The sequence below is a fragment of the Rhipicephalus sanguineus genome, chromosome 2 (assembly GCF_013339695.2).
Source record: "Rhipicephalus sanguineus isolate Rsan-2018 chromosome 2, BIME_Rsan_1.4, whole genome shotgun sequence".
Taxonomy (NCBI): Eukaryota; Metazoa; Arthropoda; class Arachnida; order Ixodida; family Ixodidae; genus Rhipicephalus; species Rhipicephalus sanguineus.
Window position 1 is genome coordinate 51583611 of NC_051177.1, and position 15939 is coordinate 51599549.

Below are 15939 nucleotides of genomic sequence, written 5' to 3' on the forward strand. Positions count from 1 at the left end.
ATGCGAGTCGAAAAACGCGAGTTTTCTAAAAAATTATCGATTTTTTGTTTTCACCTGTTTTGTTAAGATTAGTACCTCTACTGTTCTGAAAAAAAAAATCAATGTCGAGACTCAACTGGAAATGCTTTAAAATTGCGTCTAAAGAGCACAAGGTGGCTGTCAAAAGGCCGAAAGTGTGTCATCTTCGAGCACCTTGCCGCTGATAATGCGCCGCCGCTCGCCATTGTCGACCGCATGAGGCGAAGAGCCGAGCCTCACTCTTCAAATAACGACGGTTTCCCGTGCTGCTGCAGCACAAGAAATAATAAAGAGAAGCATGCTTTTGCCGCCGTTTTCGAGCGCCGCGACTGGCTTTAAATCACGTGGTACGGATCGGGAGCCGCCATTGGCCGCTGCGCGCCTGTGTATGCTGTGAAGCCTACTTGCAGGATCCGTGTCTCGTCGAGCAGCGCAGCTGAACAACGCTTTTCTCGAGTGCTTATCCGTTATGGATGAAGAAAGCCGTAGGAAGCGCGGTCACCGGCCTGTGAAGTTTCACGCGGCACACAAATTTCGAGGACGCCGGCGCAAATCAAAGCCGAACACTCAAACCACGAAAAGATCGTCTGCTGCCGCAAGGCGTAGTGGCAGTGACGCCGATGCGTCCGACGAGTTTGCCGCAACATTCGAATATGTGAGTGCCTCCCAGAAAAAGATCGGACTCTTCGAAGACGAAGAAAAATCACAGAGCGACGAGTCTTCATTGATTGCTGATATGACAGCACTGAACATGTTGGTTTATTCAAGGGCACTCCAGTTTTGAACGTGTTCTGGAAGAGCTTGGCATGCTACCGCCTCATGATCTGGTTGCTCTTGGCTCATCACGGGACAGCACACGCCAGAAAAAAATGTCTCAAAAACTAACAGGAGAAGCAAGGGCTCGTCGATGTGCGCTGAAGAAAAAATCTCTTGTCGAGGAGTCATTTCGAAAGAGCCGTGAGGGCCAAACCTATGGTGCCGGCGCATTTTAATGGCAGTGGCCACTACAAGGAGGATTGTTCTTTCTTGTGTACAAATTTCGTCGCATTCAATGACATCTTTGATAAATAAACATGCATTTTTGACTTTAAAACTCGTTTTTCTCAAAACACAAATTTTGCCATTTTTGTCAATGTGCCCCTCCTTTTTCGGGTACTTCTGGTGCTCAGATCTGCACGAAATTTTCCCAGATTTTTTCCAATGTACGAGAAATGCAATTATCTTGTTTAAGTTTCAATATTCTTATTATATAATAAAAAAAGGTTATGTAAACTTTTACTAGGGTAGGAGAAATATGAACTTCCCACGTTAAAATTTTTCACGTCTAGTACATATTTTGTATGGACTTCCTAATTAGTTATTTGCATTCCACACTTTATTTGAAACATTATCAACTATCAATTGTAAAAAGTTATTGAAGATTAGGTCTGAAAAGAGGGGGGGGCAAAAGGCTTAAGTTTTTCACTTTGTCATGTTGCAGAACTAAAAGTATGCAACTTGCAAGAAAACTAATTATATATTTGAAATCAGCATAAAAAGTTCTATAAGCAGCTCAAGTTTCATTGCTCTAGGGTGAATATTAAAGAAAAAGTGTCTTCGAGTAGCATCTCCCCTTAATTAGTAATATACAAGGTTAGCTGGTCTTAATGATCCCTTTTAGTGTCTTTTAAAAGCACATAAAGAAGCCAGGTCAGCCTTACCCAAGTCCACGAGTTCATCTCCAGGCCAGCCTTGAGGCACACGGTCACCACGACATACTGGAAAGGGAGCAGGCACACAACATGTTAGAAGAAAAAAAAAATGAAACAACGGGCATTCACTTTCTTGATCGGATAGAAATTTTGATAGCTACAGAAAAAAAAAAGTACAATGAAGCTAGAATACTCACAGTGTACACCATGTTTCCAAACATGAGGTATCCGCCATCTCTTCCATTTGCCCAGGCAACGTCTGCATAATAAACATCAGCGTGAGTCAAAACTCCATAGTAATTTATTATTTGAGCGATGAGCATATCACTGTGTAACAGTATATTTAACTACACCAGATCTAAAGGTAGCAAGGATGACTCAAGTATAAGGTGCATGTTCTTTTAAATAGAATTCTCCAATGAAGAAATCACCATCAAGACGTGCAGATACGCCCCAAGTTCAGTAGTTTCAGGTGGACCATAGTTTGCTAAACTTAAGTGGAGTGTTTACTGTATGTATTGATGGGTTATTAGTACATATAGTTTATTCCTTAGATACAAATATCATATGCCTCTGATGATGTTCTGCGATATCCCAAGCTGCTTGATGCTATGAACAGATAACTGCAGGTGAGAGCTAAGCTAACACAGCAGGCCAGGAAACAAAATCTGCTCAAAGGATAGAAAATTTTGATACGTCATAAGGCCCTGGTGCAAGTATGAGACGCTGCACTACTAAACGTCAGCCTAGCAGGCACTTTGCGAGCATCTATACTGAGTTTCATACTCGGAAAGCAATGATGTAGAAAAACACGCGTAGTTTCCTTACTCCACATGTTTCACTGTGCAGTCATTTTGGATCGATGATGCTTTCCAAAAATGAGTTGACCACACGTTACGACTACAACCTGTTGGTTGTAGAGTTACGTCAAATCACACGTGATTTGCACACCTTTGCCACTTACGCTATGTGACATCCTATATTTGACTGCAAACACAAGCAGTGCGCTGTGGTCACTACATTACCTGTATGGTCACATAAACTGACCACTCTGCTCGTTTGGTGCTAAACAGGCTCAGATATGTGATGAGTTCCATGTAATATTTCCAACATATTTTGTGACATAAAAGTGTGAGATCATGTCATATTAAATTATGTAGTGCATACCAATAACTTTCTTTCGTATGTAACACGCTATCTTTTGGTGAAGAATGCGAGTAGTGAGGAAAGTCTCTCAAACCTTCGTAGCATTGATTGCATTGTATAAAATGAACTGTAGATTGTTTCTAATAGTTGTGCAGTTCACGCTGCTAGAGGTACCAACATGTATCAGTCTGATTTTGGTATAGAACTGGAGCATCAATTAACACATTATTAATAATGAGCTACAATCAAATTGCATAAGGCACTGAAGTGAAAAGCCGCAAAGCGTGGGGCATCACAGCGTAATGCAGGTTGTTGGTTAGCAAATACAGTCGATCCCGGATATATCAAACTCGGATATATCCAATTATTGGCTACATTGAACAGTTCAAAAATCCCCTTGAATTTCCCATGCAAAATTATACGGCTGGTGCACATGTATATCGAACTCCTGCACAGCAAAACATCCGATATATCGAACGCTGCGCCGCACCGAACTCCAGGGAGTGCATTTTTTCTAACAAATGTTGGTCATTTTCGGCTGCGTACTGATAAGTTCCGATTACTCTTCGCACGCATTAGACGAAAAGGCGGTGTCGTTGCATTACGTTGATCTGGTTGGTTGCGCAGCGCTTGTGAATGCACCGGCTTGTTTGATGCGCGCGCAATCTGTACGTTGTCACGCGTGGGCAGTGTTTTTCAAAGGGGCCAATTGCCGAAGGCACCAAAATGAGATGAATGCGGAGATACTCGGCAGCCTCGTCGCAATGTTTACATTCCCCTCCCTGCCTGCGCACGATGGCATGAGGGCCTGAAAAGCATGGCCTTCGAGATCTGCAACGTCGTGACGTATTTTTGCCGATTTTGGTTATAAAATGCACATCTCGGAGACTACACTTTTTCTTGCTTTTCGTGCAAAGCAGCGGTTGCTTGCTACAAAGCCATAAGTGCCATCACCATCGCCAAGATGTTGACGGTGGCAGGGACATTTTTTTCGTTGTTTGTGGGCAGCATTGTCTTACGGCTTCAGGACTCATGTACTTCTCACTTCGTTCCAGACAAATCCTCATTCGGGAGACGAACTAAACATTGACCCGCTCAAAGCGATAGAATGATGACTGGTGCTTGGAACGACGTCAAGCAAAGAACCGTCATGAACCATTTCCTTGCGGGCTTTGGTGCCATTTGGTGACTTTGGGTGCGTCATGACCGCTGACAACGGCGTACGGCGCCTCAGTGAATTTTGCGACTTAGCATTTCTGGGCACGCTCTCGGACAGGAGTACAGCAAGCGACTTCATCGGTGCAGATGACGACGTCGCTGTTTCTGACTGCACCAATGCCAAGATCAAGGCTGACGCTGCCGGTGCCGTGGAGGTGGGCCCGTGCGGTTATGAAGAGCTTGCATCAGTGTTCAGCATCAATCACCGCTGTTGTGGCCGAATGTGCTGAATTTGCTTATTTGGAAAGCTTCAATGATATTTAGGATGACTTGATGAACTTGACAGTGCGCAAGAACAAGGACAAGTTTACGCACTATTTCCGTGCGAAATAAAGTGCAGTAACTTGCAAAATAAAAAGTTGCCACCTAGTTATTTAGCATACTAGTTGTGAGCGAATCGTCATGTTAGCGCTTGCTACGAATTTCGAAAACTGTTTCGAGACCTACAATGAAGTAATAGAAGCCTTAAATACGCATATTTCATATTTCGAATAATCGATATATCAAACTATCTCGCGATCCCCTTCGAGGTTGATATATCCGGGATCGACTGTATTGGGAACCAGTGTTTCTAAAGAGCAAGCTATCAATTACACGAGCTATGGTGCCAGCTACAACTTGAGCTCTAGCTGCAGATTCAATTTGAAATGGGTAAAAGTATGACTTGCCCTGCTTCATTCCCAGCATGGTCAGCCAGAAGAGAACTATTGAGTGGTAGATTGCATCGATGATCCATACCCAGAAAACCTGTAAGTTGGCAGCCAAGTCGCACGTAAGTCAGTTACGTTGGGTTTTGCAGTGTAAAAGCAACAGTGGCTATGATGCACCAACAGATAAGGTAACGCTGGTAAAAAAAGAAATGGCCTTCACAAAACTGACAAAAACTGCATTTTCTCATGATGTAATTCCTGCTTTTTCGTAAGACACATTAGAAGTGTTGGCAGGAGTTTACAGGAATCAGACTTACGTTTGTACCTCCAGGTGCTGCATACAGTACTAAGACTACTCCTAAAAAATGTTTAGTCTCTATAATGACCAAGTATGAAAGCTTTCATTTGACATTAATATTTATCTTCACTGTCAATTTCATTAAACTTAATCTGCTCTTGTGTATGCCTTTGTTCAATAGAATATTTTGTCCTTTACAAATCAAGATCCAATGCGGGAAGGGACTGGGGCAGTGCCTCAAGAAGTGTTAGGCTTTACATTAATAAATTTGGTATGGGACTCTGCTGGTTTCGACCGACGGGTAACAACAAGAAAAAGCAAGAAGGAAATTGTAGAATGTATGATCTAAAGCAGGAATGAAAAGCTCACAATTTATGCATTTTTACTTTCCTTCTCCATTGTTAGACCAAATCGCGACTGTGCCTGAGCACAACTGTCTGACATCTTTCTGACATGGAGACTACCTTGAAAGAGAAATGACGTCAAGCTTGTTTTCTACAGCCTGACAGGAGTGTTTATCATTGACCAGCTGTTTTATCAAAATTCTACAATACAACTATCAATGATGCCATCTTACCTTGGCATTGAAGCCTTCAGCATTCTGAGATGACTTGTATAGGGCAGGATACTTCATCATCACTTCTGCGCTGCAGGTGCGATCAAAGAGACCGATGGCAAGGGGAGGAGCGGCGGTGAACATCTGCAAAGCAAAATCATTGTCTGCAATATACTTGCAGTAGCTTACTGATATCATTTTAAAAGTGTAACACAGCATGCTACCGATGCTAACTTCCGACTCTGAAAAGAGCAGGCTAACAAAAAAAGCTGAATGGAAGCTAATGACAGTGCAAAGAACAGTGGAAAGAAATTGACAGCTCCGATTTTAAGAGATCAGAAGACAGTAGCACATGTAAAAAATCCAGTGGGAGTACTCATGATATTCTAGTCTAGGTTACAAGGAATTAATGGAGGGGTAGGTCATGCAATGTCGCCAACAGATACTGTAACATGTTGCACGACAAGTCGTGGATACAGTGGTAAAGGAAACATTGTAAAACATAGGGATCAAATATTTAAGTTCTTGACTGAAATAGTCTTGCTTTTCTAGAAGTTGTCGTGTTCTTAAATACCTCACATGCACCGTAGCTTGAGGACAAGAGGCGTTTAGTGACACAAGCACTAATTTTGTTTTCTGCACCTATCCTATCCACTGGACTAAACTACAAGCTCTACTCACCACGTTGTACATGCCGATTGACCACCTCTCAAACAATGTCTGTCCAGACCAACCGCTCACTGCCGCGAACCACAACTGCAGATAAGAGCAAACGCAAATCAGTTTTGTGCGCAGCAGTCAAAAACTGAGCAAGGTTTCGGCAGAACACAGAAGCAAAGGAGTTCTCACCTCAATGACGTAAAGACAGATGTTCTTGTGAAAAGAGTAGAGAATCAGACGACACATTCGGTTGTGGTTCCAGGCGCCGTGAACGAACAGCAGACGGCGCAGAAATCGAAACTTCACAGGGAGTTGAATGCAAGAGAGATATTAATTCTGATTAAACATGTGCCCCCATCAAAGCTTAGAAAATAGCCTTATTAAGAAGCTTAGCCTCTATTCTAGCAGACTATGCGATGAAAGCTTCACAACCACCGTGCACTTCCTCCCTTATAAAGAACCTTAAACACACTCGAGTAACATGTCTTGCGCTTAAACGTGTTGGTTGCAACTGAGCTTTTTCAGAATTCTTGTACTTCAAGAACCAATGGTGGGTTGCTTGTTACGACTCTCAAAAGCATTGTGACCCACTGGCAATTAGTAGACTTTTACACCTTTTTCAAGTTTCAAAGAGATATCTATTAGTTTAAAATCAGAAGCAAAAACAAGAGGTGTTGGTAGATAATATGCAGATTGGCTGTGCAGCTCTCACATGCGGGGTTTTATATAAATGTGCACTGCTGAACTAGCTTTGTGCAGTTTGTTTATACTTCACAACAAAACAAAATAGAACACAATTTTGCAAAAACAGTATCCCTCACCTGCGCGATCGAATAGTCAGAGGCACAGGCAGCTTGCAAGCCTTCCATGCCGCTGATGCCAATACCTACGTGTGCAGACTGCAAAATGAAAAGGAAGTTGTTGTTCAGCTGAAAGCGTTGACACTCACACTAATTAATGAAGCATAAGTACAGAGGACACCACAGCGCATTAGTAGCAGAGAGTTACAGCCTGAGTTGATTACCTATAAATAATTCATCCCACAAGAATCTCAGTTATAAAAGTGTTACTGTTTGTAGCACAGAAGCCTCCTTTCTGTTTATTATTTAGTAATAACAAATGCAAAGCGCAATAACTCAATAACAGCCTATCCAGCAAGGAAAAGGCATTTGACAGCGAATAATCAAGGTAAATGTCAAACAAAAGTGAATTTCATTTCAAGATTAGTTTGACCTTGTACATTCACGTACTGTACTGCCCTCACTCTGCTTGAATGAATGAATGAATGAATGAATGAATGAATGAATGAATGAATGAATGAATGAATGAATGAATGAATGAATGAATGAATAACTACACATCTGCTTCCAAGTGCTGACAACTGACAAGCAGATTATAGCTCAGCTGCTTACTTTCAGGGTTACTGCCAAAAGTAGAGAAATGTTTGGTTTATTGCTTGTGATCACAAAGCTCCCACAAGATTCATCTGCAGTATACAACTGCCAGTGATCAAAAGGTGTTCTTAAATTAAGAACTTGCCTGGATCATGGCGACATCATTGGCACCATCGCCGATGGCCAATGTCACACAATGAGTGGAACTTTTAACCACGTCCACTACTTCAGCTTTCTGCATTGGAGACACCCTAGGGAGAACAATAAAGCAATCTCAGTACTCGCCTAATGCTTGAATGGACAATAAAAGCAAATACTAATCTAGACAACAGTGACAGATTAATGTTCACAAATGTCTAAAACAGGGTTCTCAAACATGTCACCCGTGGGCCACATTCGGCCCACGGACCTTTTTCAAGCGGCCCGACCCGTACGTGACTGTCTTCATCCCATACTTTCGTTTTATTTTCTTAATTAATACTATGTTCATCAACTACACAGACATGACTGGTCTCAAACATTTTTTTTTCATCAGGCATCCCATGTGGTCACCATGCGATAAAACATAGCTGTGAACCGAAAACTCTATATTTCAGAATCGGCATCCAGACTGTAGCAATTCTAGAGATCAGCACCGATATATTTTGAATGCTGACAACAAGTCCCCAACAGAAATGAGCCATAAATATGGGAAAGGCCGTCCTTCAGATGACGATGTTAGCGTACTAACTACACCCCCTCCCGCCGTCCTCCTGTCTTCTTCCCTGTCCTGGCCCTTGCGGAGCTAAATTTTGTGACTGTAACCCACTAGCTGAGGTCAGTTTGAGACCCCTAGTCTAATATCTCAAAATTATCAACAATACTGCTTCAGTGATAGAGAAATGAGGGCAAAAGCAGGACATAATTTGAGACTCCAGCAGTATATTTTAGTGTTAGCTTCATAACGTATGTAGCAATTATTCAGCGTAATATTGTCAATATAGCACAGAAGTGTTCATAAATAAGGTAAACAAGTAAGATGGAGTAAAATGCTACTTGAGTGTTTCTATTTGATTCTTGGAAAATAAAGCAACTTTTTTATGTTACCCTCGACAACAATTTGAGCGGTCAAAAAGTTATGTTTTCACCCGTCTCTGAGCTGCCTCTGAGCTGCGGTTTTGTAATCTTGTGTAGTTCTGTGCTGGCTTTGCTCACTCCCGTAACACACTCTAACCAGTCGAACACAGATATATCGAACCCACATATATTGAATTTTCGGCTATATCGAATTCGTAAATTATCCCCTTGAAAATCCTCTGTAAAAGTATAAAAATTCGCACGTTTATATTGAACGGTATTTTTACCTGCCATCGGATATATCGAACACCGCGCAAGCTGGAAAGCGCGCTTCGGCACTTGTTACGCCCCGCGACCTTCGCGGCATTGCGCCTCCGCCAACACCCGATATGCTCGAAAAACATCAGGGCGAGAGGGCTCAGACTGCACTCCTGTTCGGCGCATTCTCCAACTTGCGGAACGGCTTTTTTTCTTCTTTTTCTCTCTCTCTCTCTTTGTCATGCTTTCTCCGCATTACCGTCGGCTCGGAGAGCAGGAACAAAGTAGCCAGCGGCCTCCTCCTCTCGCCTTTTCTTTCTTTTTTTAGAGCAGGAACGAAGGAGCCGGCGGCTTCCTTTTTTTCTTTCTTTTTCTTTTTTTTTCTTGTTGCCGTTTTGTGAGTTTTGATCAGCCAACCACAGCTCGCGCCTTTCGTACATCGCTGCTGCCCTCACAAGTAGCCCGGGTAGCCATCGCCACCATCGCGACTGATCAGGAGCGCTTTGTTGGCGTAGTCCACTTCCATGAGTTGTCGCATACCACCGCATTCCTCTTTTGCGTGCGTGCTGTGCAAAGGCGATGCGGACAGCTTGAATTTTTGACTTCTCGTGTAGCAATGGCCAGTGTCAAGAAGCGCAAGAACCTTGACTTTGCGACGAAGTTGAAAGCCATACAGCATGTTGAGGCGGGCAAAAAAAGTTCGGCGGTGGCGGACGACATCGGGATACCACGGAGCATGCTGAGCACCTTGTTGAAGAATAACGCAGATATCAAGGCAAAGGCGGCAGAGCAGCGAACGTCAGGAGCCTGTCGTGTGCGTGCTCCTGCCCACGGGAAAGTAGAACAGGCACTCTATGCCTGGTTCTTAGAAGTGCGCACGAAGAACATTCCTGTGGATGGCCCAATGCTGATGGCTAAGGCCAAATGGTTTGCCGCTGCTCTTGGTGAAGACAATTTTGCCGACAACACCGGGTGGATGCTACATCGTCGGCAAAACCCTTTCTGGCGAAAGCGAAGCCGTAAGCAGCCAGGACATCCAGCAGTGGATGACAAAGAAGTGGCCGGAAATCTCCGCGAAGTTTTCACTTGCGGAATTCTTCAACGCCGACGAGACCAGTCTATTTTAGCAAATCCTGCCATGCAAGACTCTCGACGTCCGGGGTAGCACGTCTCACGGTGGCAAAATGAGTAAAGTTCTGCTGGCAGCCAACAGAGATGGGTCTCGGAAGCTCCAGCCCTTTGTGATCGAGAAATCAAGGGCACCGCGCTGTTTCAAGAACTCTAAGCACCTCGCCGTTCGCTACGCATCGAACAAGAAGGCGTGGATGACGCCTCAGCTGTTTACAGAATGGCTGCAAATGTGGGACGTCCAGCTGGGCAAGTTGGGGTGCCGCGCTTGCCTTCTTGTGGACAACTGCTCGGCCCACGACACCACCTGCGAGTTCAAAAACATCGAGCTGAAGTTTCTGCCGGCCAACACGACAGTGAAGCTGCAACTGCTCGACCAAGGCATCATCAAGTCCTTCAAAGTGGGCTACAGGAGGCGACTCCTTGCTGATCAACCTCCGCATGGGCACCGAGCTGAAGGTTCACCTGCCTGGTGCCATTGAAATGATGACGGGCGCCTGGCGAGACATGAAGACGGACACTGTGGCCAACTGCTTCCGGAAGGCAGGCTTCGTGACGGCGGAACTTGCGGAAACCGGTGAAGACTGCGACGACGAGTGCATAGACGACGCATTTCGTGAGTTGTCGTCCCTCTTCCCAGCCGCCGTACCACCCGAAGTGTCTGCGGACGATGTTGTGGAAGCGGATTGCAATGTTCAGGATGTTGCGAGCATCGCTGCTGAGGACATTGTAGCTGCAGTCGCAGGGACCCAGGATGCCCAGGCCGACAGCTCAAGTGGCGACGAAGATCGTCTGGACGAGGCGGCGGCTACACGCGTGCACTCTGTCGCTGAGGTGGTGGCAGCGTTCGGCTTGATTCGCCGTTGTTGCGGCGACATGGAGGGAACCGGGCTGTCGCACCTGGACAGCCTCGATAAAATCGAGGCCAGCGTCTTCAACTTCATTTCGAAGACGAAGAAGCAGGCCAAGATAAGCGATTTTTTTCACGCAAATAAAACATTCTGTTGCATCGTGTGTGCGAAATTAGTTGTCATTCTTGAATGCACTGATTGTAGGTGATCGTCCGCCACTGGTAAGGTCTCAGGACCTGTATGTTTTTAAATCGAATTTTTCATATATCGAACTAATTCACGATCCCCTTTCAGTTTGATATATCCGTGTTCGACTGTACAAGTAAGACAAAGTGCCGTGCCTTTGTGATGTAGCAGACTTGGTTTCCAGCCATGCTTTTGCATTTTACGCAAAAGATCCTAACGCTAGCTGTCGGGCAGTAAGGGACGGTGATCACATATGCAATGTCATGACTCCTCACTCTGGTTCGGGTGGTTTCGATTGCACTAGGTGTATGCGGACCCCTGAAACATGACTTTCTCTTAATTTTTACGGCATGAAACGAGCGCTGTCAGATTTCAGAAATGGTATTTTAATAGTCCATGATGACTTGACATTTGCCATTAGCGTCCCTTTAATACATGGACGACGAACATGAAATGCTCTGGGAGCCATTAGTGTATCATTCTCATATTCGGAAGGACAACTTACCGGCAGCAGATGCAGACTTTGCAGGAAAGTGCAATGTCAACAAAGTCTCGCCGAACATCGGAAGACAGCGCGTATTTCAGCGTCTGCGTAGAGAGTACTTGGTTTTGCAACTTTCCTGGTGTATTTGCACTAACACTCAGCGGCAAACATTATTAATGGGTATAAGAGCTTTGTGAAAGTCTTATAGGGCTCTGCGAATGCTTTCTTCTCAAATGCTGTCTCACTTCCTTTGTAACCATAGTCATTGCATACAGACACAAAAAAGGACATCTGCAGTTGAAGGAAATGACTAACAGGTTTTCCCAGGCATAAGATTTGGAGCACACGCAAGAATGCCTTAAGAAGAAAGGCATAACAGCATCGCAATCGTAGGTTTCTGCTGATATTGTGTGTACTAGTAGTAGCTAGTATGGTTGGACACGTCAACATCAAAATTTGGCCTCCAGCGACATTTCTTAACGACTTCTCCTTGCTCGTTACTTGTAACACCGCTGCCCGCTTTTGATAAAAGCGCCCTCTTTACCCCACTGGTCATCATGGGAAAGACAAAAGCAAGCAGTATTTAGGTAAATAAAGGATGAAGAAAAACGCGCCTCAGACCTCTTACCTTTCCATCAATTATAAGGGCAATCTCATTTTCTTTCCTCAGGAGGTCACCAAAGTCATGAGCATGCTTGCGAATGGCTTCTCGTGTGCCCTGAGGACAAAACGAAAGAGCACAATTTACGCCACAGAAAGGAATGATATCATGATGAAAAAATATGAAAAGAACATGGGCTTACATCCAAACTATCTTCGTTAATGACTAGAAGTGGCATTGACTGAGAGATCAGCCTTGTTGAGTATCCTGAAACAAAGGATGCAGCGGTGATACATTTTCCCACAGACATCTTCGAGAAGCGACATATTTATGTGGGCAACATGAAACGGTATGTGATCGGCCTAGCGAAGTGGTCTTGCAGTAGAAATTTATTTTGTGCTAGTAAGCAACCGGATGCACTCGAAAAAGAATATGCACAAATTTACCAAAGGGCCTGTAGGAGCCCTTGTGTTTATAAATTTCAGTGCAGGTTTTCTGCTTGAAAATTAAATTCTGTCATGCTTGTAATCCTTTAAAGACGAATATTGGTGCTTCAGTAGTGATTTCTTTCTAACTCTTTCATGCACAGAACTGCATTTTTGGCAGGAAACCGAGTTTCATGCAAGAAACGGTGAATTCTTTTTGAGAAAATGATTTCCTCACAAAAAAAATTGGCACCTTCAGTTCAAAAGATATGAGGTGGTCACCTCAGGTGACCACCATGCAGTAAAGGTCTACCAGGCAGTTTTGGTGGAAGGCTGCAAAACAGTGCTTTTTTCTCTGCAGGAGCATGGGAACATTGTATACACCACACATCCATCTCAATCTTGAAGGCTCATTAAAGTATTTCGCAAAACTTCTCCTCCAAGCACCAATAAAAAAATAATATATTACCAGCCTTCCGAGACCCTTCATGCACGGTGGTCACTAGGTGACCACCAACTTCAGCGACACAGTGCTCTGTGCTGACTGAGTACAGCTCTTAATTTCTGGATTCCTTGGTATTAGCTACTTATACAACGTGTTGTCCTAAGCTATCAACTTAATAAGAACTGGACATACTTTCATTTCTGTAAAAATATCTCGGGTCCATCGTGTAGCGCGCCTTGAAGATGACGGCAGCCGGATGAAAACAGACGTAACCCGTAACAATGAAGCCCAAACGAAGTGGCATCATCTCTGTCACTATGTTGAAAGCTTTAGAAACGTGCCGTATAAAATCTGACGCGAGGGGCTCGTGTGCTTCAAGAGAAAAAAATGAAGAAAAGGTGGTTACCGTGGGTAACCATTGTGCCAGAAAGAGATAAACTGGCAAGTACAAATTGGATAGTTACGGCACTGAATGAAAATGCAAATAAAAATTTTCTGACAGTCTTTAAATCAGCTTGCAAGTGTCCCACCATTGGTGCTGGTTACTTGGATGATATTCAAGAAAGCACAAAAAATTCTAAATCCCAGTTGTTTGATTCATGAAGTAATTCAAACAGATACCACCTAGGCCAAGAAACTAACCTGAGCAGTGAGATACGTGATTTGCTTATCCAAAATTTATAACTCTGCTCTCTTTTTATGAATGGTTTGATCATGTTGCTTAAAATCAGATGCAACAATTCTGAAGTGATTGGAGAAGATAAATCAGTGTACCTATGTTGATGGCAGTTTCCTGCTTGTCGCCAGTCAACACCCAAATTTTAATGTCAGCCTTCAGCAAATCAGCCACTGTTTCTGGAACACCCTATTTGCAGAAGAAAGAACAACGAAAACTATTTTAATGTGGCACCTTGCTTTAAACTAATATCGAATAACTTGACAAGCTGCATGAATGGCATCACAGAGAACTAGAAGAACTGATGTGACTTGATTGCAGAGGTAGCTAAGAAAAAATATGCACAGAATAGCACACCACCTATAAAGTAGACTCTCAGCAAACGGAGATCTCTTAACCCTTTGAGGGTTTTCGCCGTACATGTACGGCAGAAGCTTCCTGGTACCAAAGGGTTTTCGTCGTACATGTACGGCATAGCGTTTATTTTTAAAACGTGCACCTTTTTTGATCATTTCTCTCGCTTGGCCTGTGCTTCCACACTTCGGGAATACGTGGAATTTTTTTCATGCGCCAATGTCTCTGCGTTGTATTTTTATTTTGCTTCCCAAAACGGCGCACCGACTATCGCTTGCCCATCCAAGCGCGTTCACGGTGCAGCTGGTTTAAAGTGCATGCCTTTTTCGATCCTCTCTCTTGCTTTGCATGTGCTGCCACGCTTCGGGAATACGTGGAATTTTTTTCATGCACCGATGTCTCTCCATTGTTGCTTTTTTTATGCTTCGCAAAATGGCGCGCCGGCTATCGCTTGCGCAACCGAGCACGCCCGCGGAGTGGTTGGTTTCAAACACGCGCCTTCTTCGATCCTTTCTCTTGCTTGGAATGTGCTGCCACGCTTCGGGAATATGTGGGATTTTTTTTTTAATGCGCCGATGCCTCTCCGTCTTTCTTTTTTTTTTGCTTCCAAAGTGGTGCAGCGGTGTTAAGTTGCACGTCGGAACGCACGCACGCAGTGCGGCTGGTTTCGATTTCGTCCTTCGGGTGGTTTTCGCTTCTTGCGCCCGCAAAGCTGATGGCTGTTTGGTTTCTAATCTCTCAAAGGGTGACCACTTGTTACTCTCTCGTTTATTGCACCCCGGGGCGCGATTACATCTGTTTCCGTGCGGCGCTAAATAACACAAACAACGCTGCCGTGATTGCGTTTCCTGTTTTGGGGTCTCGGAAAAACTAACTACGTCTTGTTGGCGATAAGGCGAAGGATTACTGTAGATTTTTCACTCGCTTTGCTTTCCGGACGGGCGCACAACCATAGAGTTTTCTTCCGTGCGCTCACTGACGCAGTTCGTTTACGCTATGGAAGCACGCGCCAGTTGCTCTGCTGCCGGTGAGTCGAGCAGCGATTCTTCCGATTCACTGGATTTCAGTTTGTCAGACGAGGATTTTTTGATGAGTTTAGACTCCGATGACGATCACGGAGCGACATCTGAAAAGCGTGCACGGCGAGCCATGCTTCAATGACTATCACACGCTGAAAAGTTTTTAGTGTTAGAGCACGAACATTTTTAACCGGAAAAGTACTCTGGTGCACTTATTTATGTATGTCTGTGAGCTACGTTTAATACAATGCATAATTTTTATTTATAAAAAACTGTTAAGCTTCTTTTCTTTCAGGATTTTGCTTGATTTTACTACGAATAAACCATGTGTATGTAACAACAAAAATGATTTTTTTGTCACTTTACGGTCACGAAAAAAATTTTAGACAATTTTTTCCGGAAATAAAATCGTCTGAAGAATTTATTTCAACAATAAAAAAATTACACATTTTTGGACTGGATTTCGCGAAAAAATTCGACCCTCAAAGGGTTAAACAAATTTGCTGCTTAAATGGAAGAACTGCCTCTATTATGATTGGTTTAATACTTGGATTCTGCAGCTATGTTCATCTCTCAGATAATGGAACTCCTTTTAAATGGAACTCCTTTTCAGTGGTACACACTTTCCTGGTCCCTTCAGGTTCCTTTTAATGAGAGTCTACTGTATTTTACAACACAGAAGTAGGTTCACAAGACATTTATAGCATGCATCTTACTTGTTATGAAATCAACGTTCAGAAGCTTCGACAAGCGTCGTCATAGTTTACAATTTCATGCTCACTTTGTAGGAAAAGAATGGTTTTCAGCAAACCTAAATGTGTAGAG

General features: G+C 43.7%; 1 protein-coding gene across 9 annotated transcripts in view; it reads right to left on the reverse strand.

The window, feature by feature from the left end:
* The window catches only part of LOC119382942 (phospholipid-transporting ATPase IA), a 128583-nt gene that overhangs the window by 25735 nt on the left and 86909 nt on the right, over nt 1-15939 (reverse strand). For all 9 annotated transcript variants that reach the window (XM_037650860.2, XM_037650859.2, XM_037650862.2 and 6 more), the window contains 12 exons: nt 13840-13930; nt 12398-12462; nt 12223-12312; nt 11616-11698; nt 7777-7882; nt 7059-7136; nt 6427-6537; nt 6259-6333; nt 5599-5721; nt 4742-4820; nt 1907-1968; nt 1719-1775 (listed from right to left, as the gene is read on the reverse strand). In XM_037650860.2, the coding sequence (XP_037506788.1) occupies nt 1719-1775; nt 1907-1968; nt 4742-4820; nt 5599-5721; nt 6259-6333; nt 6427-6537; nt 7059-7136; nt 7777-7882; nt 11616-11698; nt 12223-12312; nt 12398-12462; nt 13840-13930 (1020 nt within the window). The remainder of the gene's footprint in view (nt 1-1718; nt 1776-1906; nt 1969-4741; nt 4821-5598; nt 5722-6258; nt 6334-6426; nt 6538-7058; nt 7137-7776; nt 7883-11615; nt 11699-12222; nt 12313-12397; nt 12463-13839; nt 13931-15939) is intronic.